Here is a 17126-nt window from a genome sequence, read left to right as displayed (position 1 = left end):
CATAAGACTGTTCTACAAAGAGCAGCTTCAGTCAGAGGCTTCTTCAGACTCCCTGGAATACAGACAGCTGCATGAGATCCTTCCAAGTTCTTCAACAACTTAAAAAAAGTCTTGGATAAAATGAGTTATATTTCATTTCACTGGAATCAATAATTAATCTTTTTAACTGATTTGTGTACATTATCTCAAAGTTCACAGCATCTAAGATGTGACACAGAATGACTGATGGGACAATACACCACTTTGCAAAAGCATCCAGGACATGACAACCACAAAATTCATTTTATTTGATAAAAACAAATGATAAACATCAGCCTGGTTGTACTTTTTATGTTCTTGGGATGCTTTTTATCAGAAGTGCTGATTAAAACTTGTCAAGTCTGCAAAAGCCTTCAAAATACAAATGCACACCACATTTTCCAAATTTTTTTAATTTTAATTGCTATAAAAAAAAACTAGGTATCATTTTTCTTCACAATTATAAACTGTTTATCACACGAAATCCCAACAAAATGCTTTGAAGTTTGTGGTTTTAATGTGAAAAAAGGCAAAGTAAGAATAAAATTTAGGATTGCAGCGTATCTTTCATATAGGCGAATCAAACAAAGCAGAGCTTTACTGCATCACAGGAAGGAGAAAAAAAAAAGAAAAATTTTAACATTGTACAACCTGCAGATGTCACTCACTCATTTCATTCTTTAATCTTCGAAATTATCTTCTAAATTAGCTGTAAACACAACAATGTGAGCAGAGCTGTTATCAGTAGTTTATTGTATTTAAATCCAACACATTCAGGATTGCAAAAGCGGGAAAATAAAAGAAAATCTAAACTAAAAACAACTAAAAATGAAAGAATTCTCCACCTGCAACATTTTGCACTAGAATAAAAGTTAAAGGGTAAACACAGTAAAACTATGATGGCAGCCAGCTGTTCACCACAACTGCTAATGCCGGCAAGGCATTTCTGTTTTCACTTGGAAAGGGCTGGAATGGTTCGTTTTAATGAAGGGGGGGATAAATTTACAGATTCACTTTTACCTCGGACTGGATTTGGACACAAAAGAGCAATCTGGAAAACTTACAGACTGGAAATTTAACAACTTTTCCATTAGTAATATGTATTGATCTGAAAGCATGATGGCTCTTCTTCACCCTCTCTCCTCATGGACCACTGCTGTAACGCCAACAGCCATGACTGCACGCTGCTATGGTGACAACTGTAAAGTCCAATTAGCTTACAGCCATGGGTTTAAGCCACTGATGCAGATGTACAAGCCAATTAGCTTAAAGCAATGACTGTGAGTGCGACTGTGTCACAGCCATGGCTGTAAGCAACAGTAAGTTGAATAAGTATAGTCCAGCTGTAAGATGTAAAGCTGGAAAGTCTGATCAGCTTACAGAAACGGCTGTGAGCAACTATGACAGATGTAAGATCCAATCGGCTTGCAGCCACATCTGTAAGCTTATTGTGAGAGTTTAAACACGTCCAGCTGAAAAATTGACAGCTGTAAAGTCAAATCAGTTGACAGTTGTAGTCTAATGACAGATGTAAAGTTCAATGCTGGAGAAATTTTCTTGAAAGTCCTGTTGCTCAGATTGTCCCAAGAACCTCAGAATTAGTGCAACACCAGCCAGATGAGGAAGACCAAAGTATATTTGTCAAAGAATAAGAACAAAAAAGAAAAATGCTACATCATTTAACTTTTCCATTTCAGTGCAACACAAAATAATCACAAAAAAAAAAATAAAATAAAGAAATTAAACGCTCACGTCTTCCTTTCCCCGACGGAAACCGAAGTCTTCCCTCCCTACCGGATGATTCAAAAGCAAAAAACTGATCCCGTTCAGATGAGCGCAGCGCTGACTAGTTTGGCCGTAAGCAGGAAAAACAAAACAAAAAAACGACTACAAATGAGCACAGTGAATGTTCAGCATATGAAAATACAAATGCATTGACAATAGAAAAATGTCCACAATTATTTACTCGACTGAAGGCTGCAGGTACAAAACTGTTGGGAAACTTGTGAGTCCAAGAATTATCCAAAGTGCTGCCATGAGGTGCAAAAATAAAAAGGTTCAACAGTAAACCAAGCCCACGTCGAGCCGCGATCTGGAAAACCAGGGATTAAACATTTCATCGTCACCATCGTTACTGTACCTTTTGTTTTTGGGAGGGGGGTAAAAAGTTCCTTAGATGCATTTATTAACTATTTAACAAAACTGCAGGCACCGGTTGTCTCTACAAAACCCAAAAGAAGACAAATTACAGCAAAGAAAAATGTACAAAGCTCACAGCAGATCATCTTAGGTAGTTGAACAGTACAGAAAGAGTGAAATCTGCCCCTGAAGAACGTAAATCCTATGAATACTGTGTTATTTCCGTCTGCTCCCTGCAGAGAATAGTTCAAAAAGGAGCAGCTCTTTTCACCCCGAACCGCTTTGCCCTTCAGTAAGACTTGAAAAGGTGAACTAGAAGGCACCATCATGCTTTTTTCTTTTTTTTCTCATTAAAATCGAGTCGAGAGAAAATAAAAATTACACACAGAAAAGCAAAGCATACAGTAAACCGTGATTTTTGCTGTACATTTATTCGGTTACTCCGCACTCATGACAGGAAGGGAGGAAAGGTTTCGCTCATCCCGGATTCGCAGTCAAGAAAAACAAAAAGCTGGAATCAAAATATAAACAGCAAGCTGCCATCATCCATCTGTTGCTCCTCTGTCCCCACCGCCCCACTCACTCGTTTGGTTAAAGGTCAAGTCCAGGTTGAACTTAATTTACAAATGACAAAAAAAATTAAAAATAATGTTGTAGATTTGCTTGTCCATCCAGCAGTGACTGCAGAGTAGTTTTGGGTCAAACATTGGAAAAGTACATCGGTCACAGCAGCCAGGCTGTTTCGCTTCTCTACAGCCGCGGTCCAACGAGGACGACAACATAACGAGACACAAGTACCTTTAGTGCATTATGCAATTCTGTAGCAGTGGTCTCTTTTTCTCTGAAAAAGGGAAAAGATGAAAGGCTTTTCCTCCGAAACTGCAACCAATTCTGCATCTCACTCTTCCTTGACAATAACGGGCAGAAAACTACAATATAAAATGTGCAATTGAGGAATTTCATGAATCAACACCTCAAGTTTAAGTCAAGGTTTATAATCTCTGAAAGTGATGGGCTGCACTGCGGTAGATTAAAAAAGTCTCATCAGTCCCTCCGAAATGTGGCAGATTAGTCCTGCTTGGGTTGCCTTTATTCACAAATTGACAAATTCAAGTTTGAATTCTTGAAATACCCCCAAAAAAGGATGCTCAGCTCACAACTAATCAGCGAACAATTTTTTTTTCTGTTTGCTTGTTTTGTCTATTTCACAAAGTGGTCGACAGACTGTGTCACATTCCAAAGCAAGAAAAGGAGAAAAAAAAAAGGCAAAAAAAAAAAAAAAACAAAGAAAAAGAATACACCACCAATTATATACTTTATACATTTATGAGTACGGCTGAGGATGAGGAACACGATACTACTTCCACACTACAGGTGGCGCTCTTCTCAGCGGCGCTGCGGGGTGAAGCGATTCTCCCCCTGCCCGCCGGAGCCTCTTCCAGGACCCATGCTGGGTTTGGGGGCCATGCCGCCTCGGGGCGGCGGGCCCCTCCCGTCGCGTTCCCGCATCATTCCGGGTCCCACGATGCCTCGTGGACCTCCCGGGCCCCGGTCGCTGCGCCGCATGTCCCGACGGTCGTCTCCGCCTCGGGTCTCCCGCTCGCGCACGGCCCTCGTCTTCTTCTCCTCCACGTTCAGGCGCACCTCACCTCGAAACATGATGGGCTGCAGAAAGAGGGGGACAGTCACTACACTGGAACCACAAGTTGGTCTCAAACGCAGTTTAAGCTTCATCACTGAATGACATTTCAGAAGATAAAAATTTTCAAGGCCCAAATGTGGATTTGATACAAAGCAGATTGGACCCAAACACGGTTTGGGTCCAGCAGGCAAACGTGACCCAGCAGGCAAACGTGACCCAGCAGGCAAACGTGACCCAGATCCACCTTTTTCATGGCAGTCTGAACAAACAAAGACCAATCTTTTCACAACTTCCCCCCAAAAGAAAGCAGATCTGTGTCTAAACCAGTCGCAATAAATCAACTTACTGCATGATAAATTCAATAATCTTTGTTTGGATGAATTATCACTTTTTTTCTACCAAAAACTGGACGACAAAAGTCTTGAATCTTATGTTTTGATTCAACTATCCTTTTTTTTTAAACAATTTTATTTTTTTGTTTCTATTTTGTAAATTAGAAATGTTTGAGGTTGTAAGCTGTTCACAGAGAAGTCCGATTCAGGTTACATTTAATTAGAAGTACTAACGAGAAAAAAACAATTATTACAATACAGCATCAACACCTGCTGTGTGAACCTCGTCTAAAGAACCAATCCTTCACATTCAATTTTCAGGCTTTAATCTGAAGTTTTGAGAATTTAAACCTGTTGACTGAATTAGTGGGAGAACTAGACAAAAACAATGCAAACTGACATTAATTTTGCTTGGCAAAAGTGGTTTATAAAACAGCTTCTGCTGCTTTGTGACGTTTTTTAAGGGTGCACTAAAAGTGTGACAGGTGAAGCTGATCTTCTCCACCTCAGCAAAAGTCTAAAAATCTTCGGCTCCTCAGTGAGAGTCTGACTGACAGACCGGCCCACTGGGTCAACATTTGCAGTTGACTATAATCATCCCACTGTTGCCAACTCAGCATCTTTCTTGCCATGTTTAGCAACATTTCAAACAAAAAAGAGTTATATGCCAAAATCGGTATTAGCAGGTCGGGCTTTTTAAAGATGAGTAATTGGCAATCTGATCTGGAATCAGTGCACCCCTCGTTTTCTTGACTTGCACTGATTTTAGGAACAGCTGGAGCACTGAAAAATTAAATAAAATCTGGAAACAGCAAAGTTTACAAATGATTCAAGCACAACATTGAGTATGAAAGCAATGAATAATCCACACACAAACACTAACAGGTAATGATATGAAGGGAAAACGAAAGGTTCAACTACTTAAATATGTCACCACACCACCACCAAATGAAAGTGGGTAATGAAATGTTGATACATGCCCCTTCTACCTTGGCCCCCAGGATTCTCTGCACGGGATCAGAGTCGTCGAAGACCACAAATCCAAAGTTGGGCAGCTTTCCACCAACTCCCTTGGTGTTGATTCGCAGCTCCACCACGTTGCCGTATGCTACGACAAGACAGAGCGAAAAGTTTTAGTCGGGAGTGCCGGATGAGCGCTACAGAAACCGAGGATGATGAGGATAAAAATAAACGTACTCATGAAGAACTCTTTGAGCTCAGCCTCGTCGATGTCGTGCGGGAGGTTGCCGACAAAAAGCTGATGGCTGTCAGGGTACCGCACGATCCGTCTGCCGTCCATGTCTCCAGATTCAACATCTCTTCCACCTGCAACGCAGCAAATCATCCTCGTCACAAATTAATCTTCTTTATATACTGCAAAAAACGCAAAGTCTTACCAAGTATTTTTGTCTAGATTCTAGTGAAAATATTTTAATACACTAACTTACAAGAAACTTTTCAGCAATAAATAAGAGCTGATTGTAAATATAATTTCTTGGTATTCATTTTAAGTAGTAGTAATTCCACAGGCAGATCATTTCACTTATAACAAGACATTTTTCCTATGTTATAAGTGAAACAATCTGCCTGTGGAAATAGTACTTTTTCATTAATATTAAGGAATTATTAACTTAAACGAAGCTCCAATTTCTTACTAAAAATGATTTGTAAGTTAGTTTGTCTTATTTCAAGTTTTCTGCAGTAATTATATTAGAAAGTAGAGAAAAGCACTTTAGACTTTGTTTTTTGCAGTGTAAATGGTGTGAAGTCAGATAAAAGCAGAGCAAGCGGCATATTTCTATACCTTTGTTGACAAAACTTAGGTGTGGTTTCCCCGTTTGTGACTCTGAAGATGGAACACCGTCTGATAGTGACAGAGATGTGCAGATAGTGAGAAGAAGAAATAAAGAGGAAGAGAAAGGAAGTGGGTAGAGAGGTCATTACCGGGTCGGGGACCTCGCTGGCTGAAGGTCGGTCTGTCACGGGTCCGCTGGTCTCTGGGGCGGAGAGGAGTTGCCTGCGTCTCCTGCTTGGCTTCAACCCGGGGCTGAACAAACATGACGTTAAAATAAATATGACATCTACCAACTTTAATTTCAAGATAGAGATCAAGTTATGCTTGGGGATTTCAATTGTACAGAGATTTTCTTGATTTTTATCTCCACAGTTGTGTGATTGCCTCAACTAAAATGATTCATTTGCAGCACCAAAAACAGATGTAATAAGTTTATTTTCTTGAGTCATTTCAACCCTTCCATACACAAGACAAGCAGAGCAGATAAAAATGCCTAAACTTGACTAATTTAACATTTTTTAAATGACATTTAATTTGTGATGAACATAATATATAATTCACCAAATTTACAAAAAAAAAAAAAAACAACAAAACCGTGAACACCACCAAATGATCTCCATTGTGAGGTGAGTCTCACCAATTGACTGGACCTCTGTTGAAATAGGTCAGTCACTTAAAAGGAGGTGAATATTTATGCGATCACTAATTTTATGCTAAATATTTATATTTAATTAGAATTATTTGGTGGAAAATCAGTTCTCTTTGACCTGAAAGACATTTTTGTCAATTTGATCAAAAACGCCAAATTGTGTTGATCATGATTAAGTTGCACAAACATCCAAGGGAGTAAATACTTTTCAATGCCACTGTATCAAAATGAAAAGAAACAGAAAACAATTTTTCTTCACTAAATTGCTAAATCTACAGTTGATCCTACTTTCAGCAAGTAGTCTTTTTAATCAATTTAGATGACCAGGTTAAGCTGTTTAAACATTCAACACCCTCTAGTAACAATCTAAACCATTTACTTTAATCTTAAGCTCTATAAAAACCAAATCCAGGAAATAATCATAATTTTTGATCAAATAATAAATGCTGAGTTGACATGCACACGGCTCCACACTCCTCCACCCATTTATACAAAAAAAACAAAACAAAAAAAAATATAGCAAATCCAGTTTCACAATGCTTAACAACACTCTGGACCAGATGTTTACCTGTGAGCTTGGAGCTTTAACAACATGTGGAGAGAGTCCAGAGGAGGTGACTGTGCCAGAAGGAGGCAGGTTTTTACTGGTCACCGAAGCCCAGGAGAAAGGCTGCAATAAATGCAACGACGCATCGTTAAGGCTGCACCAACCATGCTGCATAACAACTTCAACTGCTGGACTGTTTAGCTCAGCCGTTACGTCGTCTGTATAAAGTCACTACATTATAATTATACAAGTGGTCTAAAACTCAATTTTTCCAAGGGCCGGTGTCCTGCAACTGTTTGACGTCGCTGCGCTTCAGCACATCTGGCTGTACCATCATCTCGTTAGCAGAGCTGCTGGTAAGGCAGTGTCATCATTTAACTCAAGGATCCTGTCCCTTGAGGAATGTAGTTTAACTCCTGAATTAGACTAATAAAAAAAACAGGATTGTTTCGTCAACGCTTTCTTGCTAATGAGAAGCCCTTCTTCTCAGCTGCAAGTAACGATTATTTTGCATAATCATTCAACTGGATTCAAAAAAAGAAAAAAAGGATATCCTACAAGTTATTGTAGGATATCCTTTTCAACTACTTAAGCCTTTTCAATACTAGATTGGAAATACATTAACAGATGAAAAAAATAGTTCCATTTCTTTTTCAAAATAAAATAATAAACATTTTATTGTATAAAATGCAACAAAATTCCTTTATTGAATCTGAACTGAGTGAAGTTAAGCTATTCCACCTTAAGGGTTTTGGTTAAAACATATTTATAGACAAAGGTGTTTCTACCATAAAGGGGCATTGTTATCCGTTATATTGCCATTTTGTAGCACAGTCAAGTAACTATGTTGCCTTCAGTTGTTATAAAAATGCTGTATATATCAAATATGACATAGAAGAAACTTGATATCATAATTTCAAGCCTTAAAATTGAGCTTGAGTCTCTTAAAAAAACCTCCTGCTCTTTCTGAAACTCCACATTCCCTCGTTTTTTGTTGTTTTTTTAAACCAGCGTTTCACTGGGAAGTACCTCCTATAATGAGCTCAGCAGATACATAGTCCCACCAGGTGTTTGCTAATTGCTGCTGGCTAGTCTGAAGGAGCTGAGTGAGTGAGTTAAGAGGTTGTTCTGAGAGGTGGAAGCTTGTTAACTTGTAATCTGCAGCTCAGAGAAGCAGCTATGCCTCAAAGGCGGAGCTAAGTCCACCCAGGTGTTTTGCACAGCTGAATGGCTGCCATGGAGATTAAAGGATTTTTCTAACATGCATGAAAGAATCAAGGAAACACTTCAAGTATGTTTTTGATGAAGGAATAGCATTACAGCATGATGTAAAGCTAAAAAAAATTATCAGTCTTACATAATACTACCTCTTTAAATTCAAAATGTGTACATTTTTTGTAACTTTGGCTTAATTACTGCCCATAATAGGGTTTTGTTTTCCCCACCAGATGACCTACTGTTAGTCTGTATACGCCTGTAAACGCTTTGTTAGCCACTTCAATAATTGATTAATCCTTTCAGACCTACATATCATAATTTGTAGGTCTGAAATGGTTTTATAGTTAATAGTTTTTTTAGTTAATAGTTTTTTCTTAATATTTGCTTAGGAAGACATAACATTTACAGTAAATTCTGATGTTGTGCAGTTTGAATGAGGCAAATCAACCAACCTTGGCGGGCTCCTGGGCGTTTGGTGGAGACTCCACTGGTGCCGGTGAAGGCATCTTCTCCTCCATTTCTTCCATCACCTTTTCTTCTACCTCAGGTTTAACCTCCTCGACCTTTGGCTCCTGCTCAGGTTCCGGTTCCGGTTCTGGGGCTGGCTCCTCCATGGGCTCCTCCACACCATTACTGCAGGGAACAATTCAGAAAGTGGTCTAATAATGGAAATTGTCAAAAAATATATTTCAAAACTAAAAATCCCAAGTCCCCCCAAGAAATATCACAAATTGAGAATCGTAACTCATATCATCCAAGTGTCTTCAAACAGCCTCTGTGGACGTTGTCGATAACAATCAAACGTTTTGACAAAAACATGAAATTACAGCAATAAACCATAATATTGTCAATTTGAGACCATTTTCAACCAATATAATGATAACGTAATAAAGCAAGTCCATTCTCCCACAGATCACTAAAACCATAATTTCTAAAGGAAAACCTAACATTGAAACTGGACGAGATAGTAAATATATAGAAGAACAAAACTCAAAACAATAAATAAAACTAAAATGAAAACCTCCAAACTGAAACAATAAATAAAATGAATTATTAAATGTCTTTATGCAAAATTGCCCTTCAATAATTATTATTGATCTCCAACATGGAAAAACAGGCATAACTACAATCTAGGAATTTGCATAAAAAACAATAAAAATAAAAAATATGTAAATTAATACTTTGTTTTTCTATAAACCTGTGTCTGGCCATGAGGTTAGAAAGCGGGGTAGAGACAGATGTTGGAGTAGGGGACAAGAGCCTTGCCGTTATGATGGATAGATAGAGATGGACTGAACTTCCTCTTCCTCTCTCTGCATCCATGAAGGCTCCTTCTAAACTCCGGTCAATCATTTTGAGTTTCAGGCATTTTCTTTAACTTTCAAGATGCTAATCAACTGCTCCCAGTTGTAACACCACTTTGTTGCCACCTTTAACGCATCACAGCAACTGTTCAAACGGCATCCAAAACGAAAGGGAATAATTATCCAAACATGAATCGCCTCAATTGAAGGAACAAGTCAGAGCTGTTCCAACATCCTGCCACCATAAGTGCCCTAATTAAAGAATCGAATTCCTGAAATCTGAAATCGAGACTCATCCACCCAGGCAACATTCTTCCAACCTGTTTTTGTTTAATTTTTATGAGCTTGTGTGAAATGTGGCCTCAGCTTCCTGTTTCAAACTCAAAGCAATGGCAGCCACATTGGTTTAATAGCCGGTATGAATCTTTCCCTCAGACATCAGTAAGACGCTTTTAATATACACATCTTTGTGGTGCTTTTATAAGTAGTCCGTTGTGGGACAAAAGTGACTTTTTCTTGAGTTATCTTGCAAAAGGTTTTGCATTTCCTTGTGACAGATTTGGCATTCTTTTATAATAATGCGCCTCATAAGGTTTTTGTAAGGATTTTCTGTGTCTAATACATCTGTTTTCAAAGAGTTAAGAAAGCTTAAAAGATATTTGCAATTTCAAATTGGCATTTGTTATCACAGTGACTGTTTACAAAATAGATCAAGGTATGTTTGTTCATTTATTGCAAGGAAACGCAACAGAAAAAAAAAATCTCACATGGCCCCTTGGTGCTTTTATTCTGAAAACCCATCCCATCTGGCACCAATAACGACACTGCCGCATTGAAAGACACTTAACTCGCCTCATTCTGATCATTTGAACCTTACAAGTCGTATTCATCACATCTAGCTGCCTAAATGTTTTAAGCTGCAGCCATCTGATTGACTAATCGAAATGTGTCCTACAAACTGGCCAATGAGTTTAATTACAAATTTTCACCATTTATTCTCATATAAACAAATGAAAACTACATTTGAACCATATCCAATCATATTTATTACCACATATTTTTGTAGAATGATTATTAACCAGTTACTACATTTTAATTTCTTCTGAAACGTTCCTGCAGACATACCTGCCATAATTAAACTGAGCTGGTATTTATCAGGCTGGTAAACTAGTTTTCCATGCAAATGATTGGCCTCTCAGGGAGCAGCTAATGCTGCACATTTCCTCTCTCTCTTTCAGCGCTGCATTACCTAACTGAGACATTCCAGTCAGATTTGTTGTAAAAATGTTCCCGTTATTGACTGGAGACCTGCGTCTGATAGCTGTGGAAAGTTTCTCGATCCATCCTGTTGTATTCAGGTTTCGTTCACTTAAAAGTCTGTCAAATTGTCATTAAATAGAGCAGCAGCCATGCTTTCACAATGTTTGTCCTGAATAGCACCAAACCTAAAAATAAAATAAAAAAACACAAATAGCAGAAACGATGCCAATATTAAGGATATTATCAATAAAGAAAAACAGCAAAAGCAAATGAGGTGGATTAGCAGTAATTCATAACAGACATTGTCATCAGACATGTTACTGTGGAAGATCGTCTCCGCTTCTTCCATTCTGACTCTCATAATGGCTTTAAGACTTGTTCCTGTAGCTAATTGAATACATAATGGTAGAGTGGGCAACTTTAGTTGCTCAGATATATGGTATTTTCTTACGCAACAGGGTGAGCTTCATAGTAGGTGGTGCTGTTGGGACTTTCCTGAAGCGGCTCTGGGGACGCCTGCCTCTCCTCCGGCTCCTCCTCAACCTCCTCCTCTGATTCTAGATGGGTCGAAGACAATCAATCAATGGCCGGATGTTTTTATTTATTCACTTTTATAAACATTGTATGGAGGTAAATTAATTTTCCATTTTATAATTATCATTCAAAACAACCTTACCTTCATCAAGCTCAGCCTCCGAGTCTCCAAAGACTTCGTCCTCATAGCAGAAGATGTCGTTGTGGACGTAGAACTTGTTTGCCACTGAACCCTAGTGATAGAAAGTATTTTTTGTAAAGGTTCATGTTTTGTTTGGTTAAGCAAGCGATCTCAGGAATAATCTCTTGAGCGCGACTTTATTGAACAGAGATTGAATAAAAAAATAAATAAACCAAGTTATAAACAAGGAAAATAAATTTAAAACAAATGCAAACAAAAGAGGAACAGTAGGAGGTGTATTGACCTGTTCAAATGAAAGTATGAACTTATGTTTACACTCACTCTCATATCTTTAGCATCATCCAACAAACTACTATACACATCAACTTGGTTTTAACATTTTTTGTATTTTCTATGTCCAAACCTAAAACTAGTGCATTCATATTTGCATGCCAGTATAAGTAATCATCATTTTTAACATGTTAAAATCTTTCTAAATCAATATACAATAATGATTGACAATCTCAATAGTTACAATACATTGATAAAAGCAGTAATAAGTAATTACTTCTCATACTGATATACAGTGAAGGGTCATCTTATTTGACATTTCAAACCGTTTGTTTGGACATTGGTTGATTGCCTGACATACAAAATCTATTTCTTGTGATTCTGAATTTTGAACTTTTAAATTCATTTTTCCTTAAATAATAAACACTTTCCTTTTTTAAGGAAAGCTTTTGAATTAAATAATTTTTGGCTTTCAGCAAGGTAACTGAAATTTAACTATGTCAGCAAATATTAATAGTCTAGATTTTTTTGAATAGGGCATTTGTATGATCCAAATAACCACACTTATCAATTATTGTTATTGCAATGTTATTAATGATTGTAATCAAGCTCTTTATTGTTGCACAATAACTCAAATAAGGTACAACTAGGAAACAAGCCAGGACATATTTGACTTTATCTTATGTCTAATTTGAGGCTTTTATGTTATTTTGTCATCAATAATGACTGCAAGTAATATATGACAGTCAATCACTCTTTCAACTCAGCCTTGAACATGTAAATTGTCCTCACCTCTGGAGCAAGCACAAATGTTTGCATGAATTTCCTCATCGGTTGGCCATTGTTGGACAATTCTCCGAGGACCTGCACCACGACTCCATCACTCAGCGTGGCGTGAGCGTCAACATGCCTGATTTTTGTGTGGCATTCACTGAACTGCAATGACATGACCTTCTTGTGGATTTCCTAAAACCACAGAGAAAGAAAAAAAAAGTTGAAACAAAATGACTACTAAAAACATCATCATTCAATGCCAGAGAATGCTGAGAACATTCTGTTCACATCAATTCATCTAATAGAAATAAGTTTTTTTTAGCTTAGTGTTGATTATTCAAATATAGAGTCGTATTTCCCAGAGCCAAATCTCAATGCATCAAGCACTTTAAAAATAAAATCATTGGACTGTGGTTCTTACCGCTTGTCCATATACAGCCTCTGCCAGCTTCCCACTTGGATCAATTCCTCCATGTACATATGAAGAATTCCTCCCATAAAACCTAATGACAAAACAGTTAAGAGTATTCACAAGACTTATGGAGTTGATGTCCACAAAAACTCCTACATTACATTGATGCAATTACCTGTGCAGAAAATCGGGTGCCTTGTTCAAAAGTGTGTAATACTGCCTCACAAACTCCCGCCCTACAAGCAGGGGACTTGGCTTCTCCATCACCATTTCTTTGGTAAACAATATTAAGTGCTGAAACAGAAAAAAACAAAATTTAATTGCTGTCCAATGAAAAAAAATTAATTAGAGTAGACTTTGTGACGTTCAGGTCTGAAAAACCTGGATCTGATTATTCAGATTCTGAATGTTTCAGAAACAATTTGAGTTGTAGCTACATGCTAGACAGAGGGGCTGGGTTTTTATTGGTGGTTCTGGGACACCAATAAAAAGCTTCTCCAAACAGGAAATGGCTCCACAATATTAAATTTTTCATTCATTAAGCATTTACTCTGGACAAAAATGTTACAATAATGATTATGGCAACATTAAGTGCTCATAATATTATGCAGAACATGTTATCTTAAAAAAATAAATCACTTGTCAGTCCTGACCATTTTAACCAATACCAAGATAAACATTAATTCACTGTTGGATACAGGGGACAAACCAGCAGTAAAATGTGAGAAAAATGATAACTTGAAACCAAAAAGTGAAGTAACCCGGAGCAGCTGGAAAAACCCAAAACTCATTGACTTTAATCCAGGTCTGTTTATAATTGAACTTTCAGGTGAATTAATCTACATCAAGCAAACCATCAACAAGGGTGTGTTTGCCCATCTAGCAAAAGGAAGCACAAGATCAGGTATTCCAGATGTGTCCTACTAATAAGGAAAAGATTTTTGTCCGGTTCTGTTTTTGTTTCCAAACCAGGTTTTACCTGTACTACTACATACAGGCAACAACATTTGACCCAATTCAAATCAAAATAGCTTTTAAGCATTCATCATTTACAGTTTCATGCTATAGCATAATAAAAATTACATGTCAACTTTGAAGGTCATCGTTTTTCACTATTGCTATAACTGATACATTTTATTAGCTATAGTAATGGCAAGTCAATTGACAATGTCTGATAAGAGTTGGAACTACAGTTTAAATGAACATGCAATATAGAATAATAAATCTGAGTCAATCTACATCATAAAAGTTCTCAGTTCAGTCTGGAATAACAGGAATAGATTTTTTTTTCAGCCAGTAAAGGATCACATCAAGTGTTTTCTTCCAACAAAAACACTTTCACTTTTTTTTTCTCATTTTGTCTGTGACCTAATTTACCAAATAGGTAGTGAAATCTAAGATTGAACTGAACTGTTTAATTTTGTTATTTCAAACACGTTTGCATGCCTTGTTTTCCAGTACTAATGGCTTTGAAAGAAAAGCCATTAAATATTAAATTGTGATACATCGTAAAAGCTATTTAGCAAGATTCTAAACTTTATGTCATTTATAGATTATTGAATTTAGGGCTTACAGGTCACAACTTTTGAGAGACAGGTATAATTATAATTCTGACTATAAATCAGCCCTGCATTACCATAACTGGAAGCTTACTGAATAAAAAGATGGAAAAAAATAAACGACAACGTAATTTAAACAACAAAAACTGAACGGTCACGTAAAAATTCTTCACAGTGGCTAACATGTTAGCCATCATTGAACTGCGCCATCAGATTCAGGCTAGAAGACAAAGAGGGGAAACCGGCTGTAGATGAAAAGAGGAAGCGACCTGTGCAATCGTTCATGTTCTTAAGTAGGTACAACGATCTGTACTAGAATTAAAACATCGCTTTTAAAGCTGCGTCATACACCTGAACAGCATTTTTATGCATAAATAAATGGCCTGGTGCTTGAGGCCTTTCATGTATTCGCCTGACAACATTTGGTACATCTCGCACATTTGTCGCATGTTCACAGACGACATGACATGACAGATTCACGTCTTTCATGCGTGTCCTCAGGGAGGAGAGATTTCGGGTGAAGAGTGGCAACACTGAGGTGTAACCCTACATCATCCAGATGGCAAACAAGGAGACTGTTCGTGCTCATAAATCGGCCTTTTCACTGTCGAAACAACAGCAACTCTGAGGTTGCTACTTGGCAAGCTAACACTGGCGCTCGCCAACTTGTGGCGTCGTCGCGTTTCCTCCAGCGGTGGGTATTTTTTTATAGTCAAAGAAAGGGTTTTATGTCATTAAGCATCAAACGTTTGCAAAATAACACTAAAAAGGCATAAAATATGTTCTCTTTATACAAAACGCCACAATGGAACAAGTTGTACGCTATCTTGCTTGAAGACAACAAAGGAAGGCAGACTGACAAAGCTACTCAAAATGCCCATATAAATACATAATTATGCGTTCCATGTAAACAGTAACACACTGACTTTTAAACTTCGAACGATAGCTGTTAGTAATCGAGCAGTTGTGATTTGGACTAGACAATGCAGCTAACATCAAGCTAGTTAACACTGCTAGCTCGCCGGGTCATCCTGTAACAGAGCTAACTTACCTTTTGAGGGACCTATCTATGCAGACAGAAGTAAATATAATAAATAAGTACAAGTAACCGGCTGGAAACTGCTCTGAAATACAACGTATCCCAGGCGAAATATTCAATATTTCCCACACTGCTCTCTGAGTGCCAGTGTGGTCCCTACTGAACCAGAGATTGCAGATTTTTAAAGTGATACGTTCCGTTTATTTTTTTACCCCTGGAACCTGGACCTGGGAACCCCGGTGCACGTATTCAACCAATGAGCTGCTTACACTAGGCGGCATAAAATGTGACGTTAAACCATTCGCCCTGCCCATGAAAAACTTTCTCCAGGAACCGTTCCTCTCTTTCCTGAAAAATCACATAGAATAGAATAGAATAGAATACTGTCCCTCCATGTGGAAGTTCAGATGTACCAGCAGTAAAGTGACAGAGAAGTCGAAGTATGAATATCTACATAATAAATAAATAAATACATAAAACAGAGAATAAGAATAGCAGACTGAACAGCAAGATGAATTGACAGCACCTAGAAGGAAACAAATACTTTGCAGTTTTTAAAAATATCTTACTCTGATTCAAATAAATGGGCATCTGAGTAGGACATTCGAAAAATTTACAGAATGTGCTTCTATAATTGTGCATCAAAAGAATAATAAAATATTAGCAAAATATTGAAACACTGCAAATAACAGTTTGTTAAAAGAAGTGATGATCATAGAATCTAACAGCTGCTGGGAGGAAGTCCTTGTTCTGTCACAATAGTACGTTTTATTGGATAATATTGTTGTTTTGAGGCCATTTTCAAGTGATATATTGATATTGGCAAAACAATGCAAGTTTGCAATACATTTTAATTTCATATAGAACACTTAACACTAGAACTGGAAGACCAAAAATATCATCCTTACCCAAACTAAAGGACAGCATCTACCTGCAAAGTGTCTTATTTTATAAACAAATTATTGATATTGTGTATGAAAGTGGTTTATTTTTTGGTTGGAGAGCGAAAGAAAAAATGCACTTTGGTGGATAGTAAAGTTTAATCCCATCCTATCTTAGTAACAGCATTATGGATGAACATTGTTGTGATGATGTGCTGAAGGTGGAGAAAGAGTAAAAGCTTCTTAAACATACAACTTTCTTTTTTTATATAAAAACTGAAAGTAACATAGTTAATTGATTGTGCTATAAAATGGCAATATATGTGCCTGGAAAGTACAGAATACCCCCAGTTAAGATGATCATACTGCTGATTCTAGTATGTTTCTTCCATACATGGGTCAGTGTGAAAACAAAAAGTAACAACCATATGAAGCAATATAATTAGTCTTTTTAAACTGAGAAGCAAAGATTATCCCTTCTCCTGCTAAACATATATTAGTTATTGCAGTTCTAGTAAAGTTATCTGTAACATTGTTTTATTTGTATTGTGTTATATAGAATTTCACCAACACATAAAATAAATATAAAATTTAGTTGCCACTTTTTGACA

The 17126-nt window shown here is 37.3% G+C and overlaps 1 protein-coding gene across 2 annotated transcripts; it reads right to left on the bottom strand.

The window, feature by feature from the left end:
* Nucleotides 1–754: 754 nt before the first annotated feature.
* Nucleotides 755–15817, bottom strand: g3bp2a (G3BP stress granule assembly factor 2a). Of its 2 annotated transcripts, none has more exons than XM_055019908.1 (13): nt 15647–15817; nt 13212–13330; nt 13046–13127; nt 12643–12816; nt 11581–11671; nt 11356–11461; nt 8793–8973; nt 7144–7245; nt 6076–6178; nt 5936–5995; nt 5329–5457; nt 5112–5239; nt 755–3822 (listed from the first exon to the last, which is right to left on the bottom strand). In XM_055019908.1, the coding sequence occupies exons 2-13, from the start codon at nt 13304–13306 to the stop codon at nt 3544–3546; spliced, it is 1530 nt and encodes a 509-aa protein (XP_054875883.1). In that variant the 5' UTR covers nt 13307–13330; nt 15647–15817; the 3' UTR covers nt 755–3543. The 2 variants fall into 2 exon arrangements, with proteins under 2 accessions (XP_054875883.1, XP_054875884.1); XM_055019909.1 differs by having other exon boundaries at nt 5121–5239.
* Nucleotides 15818–17126: the final 1309 nt, after the last annotated feature.

Source organism: Poeciliopsis prolifica, unplaced genomic scaffold (assembly GCF_027474105.1).
Source record: "Poeciliopsis prolifica strain line A6 unplaced genomic scaffold, Auburn_PproV2 SCAFFOLD064, whole genome shotgun sequence".
Taxonomy (NCBI): domain Eukaryota; kingdom Metazoa; phylum Chordata; class Actinopteri; order Cyprinodontiformes; family Poeciliidae; genus Poeciliopsis; species Poeciliopsis prolifica.
This window is presented reverse-complemented; position numbering and strand designations above follow the sequence as displayed.

Bases quoted from the DNA above. Each gene is read 5' to 3' on its own strand.
- g3bp2a (XM_055019908.1), bottom strand. From the start codon at position 13,306: ATGGTGATGGAGAAGCCAAGTCCCCTGCTTGTAGGGCGGGAGTTTGTG. The intron at 11,462-11,580 runs GTAAGGTTGTTT...CGACCCATCTAG, and splicing joins GGAGGCTGAGCTTGATGAAG to AATCAGAGGAGGAGGTTGAG. The intron at 6,179-7,143 runs GTAAACATCTGG...ATGTTTGTTCAG, and splicing joins TTAAAGCTCCAAGCTCACAG to CCCCGGGTTGAAGCCAAGCA.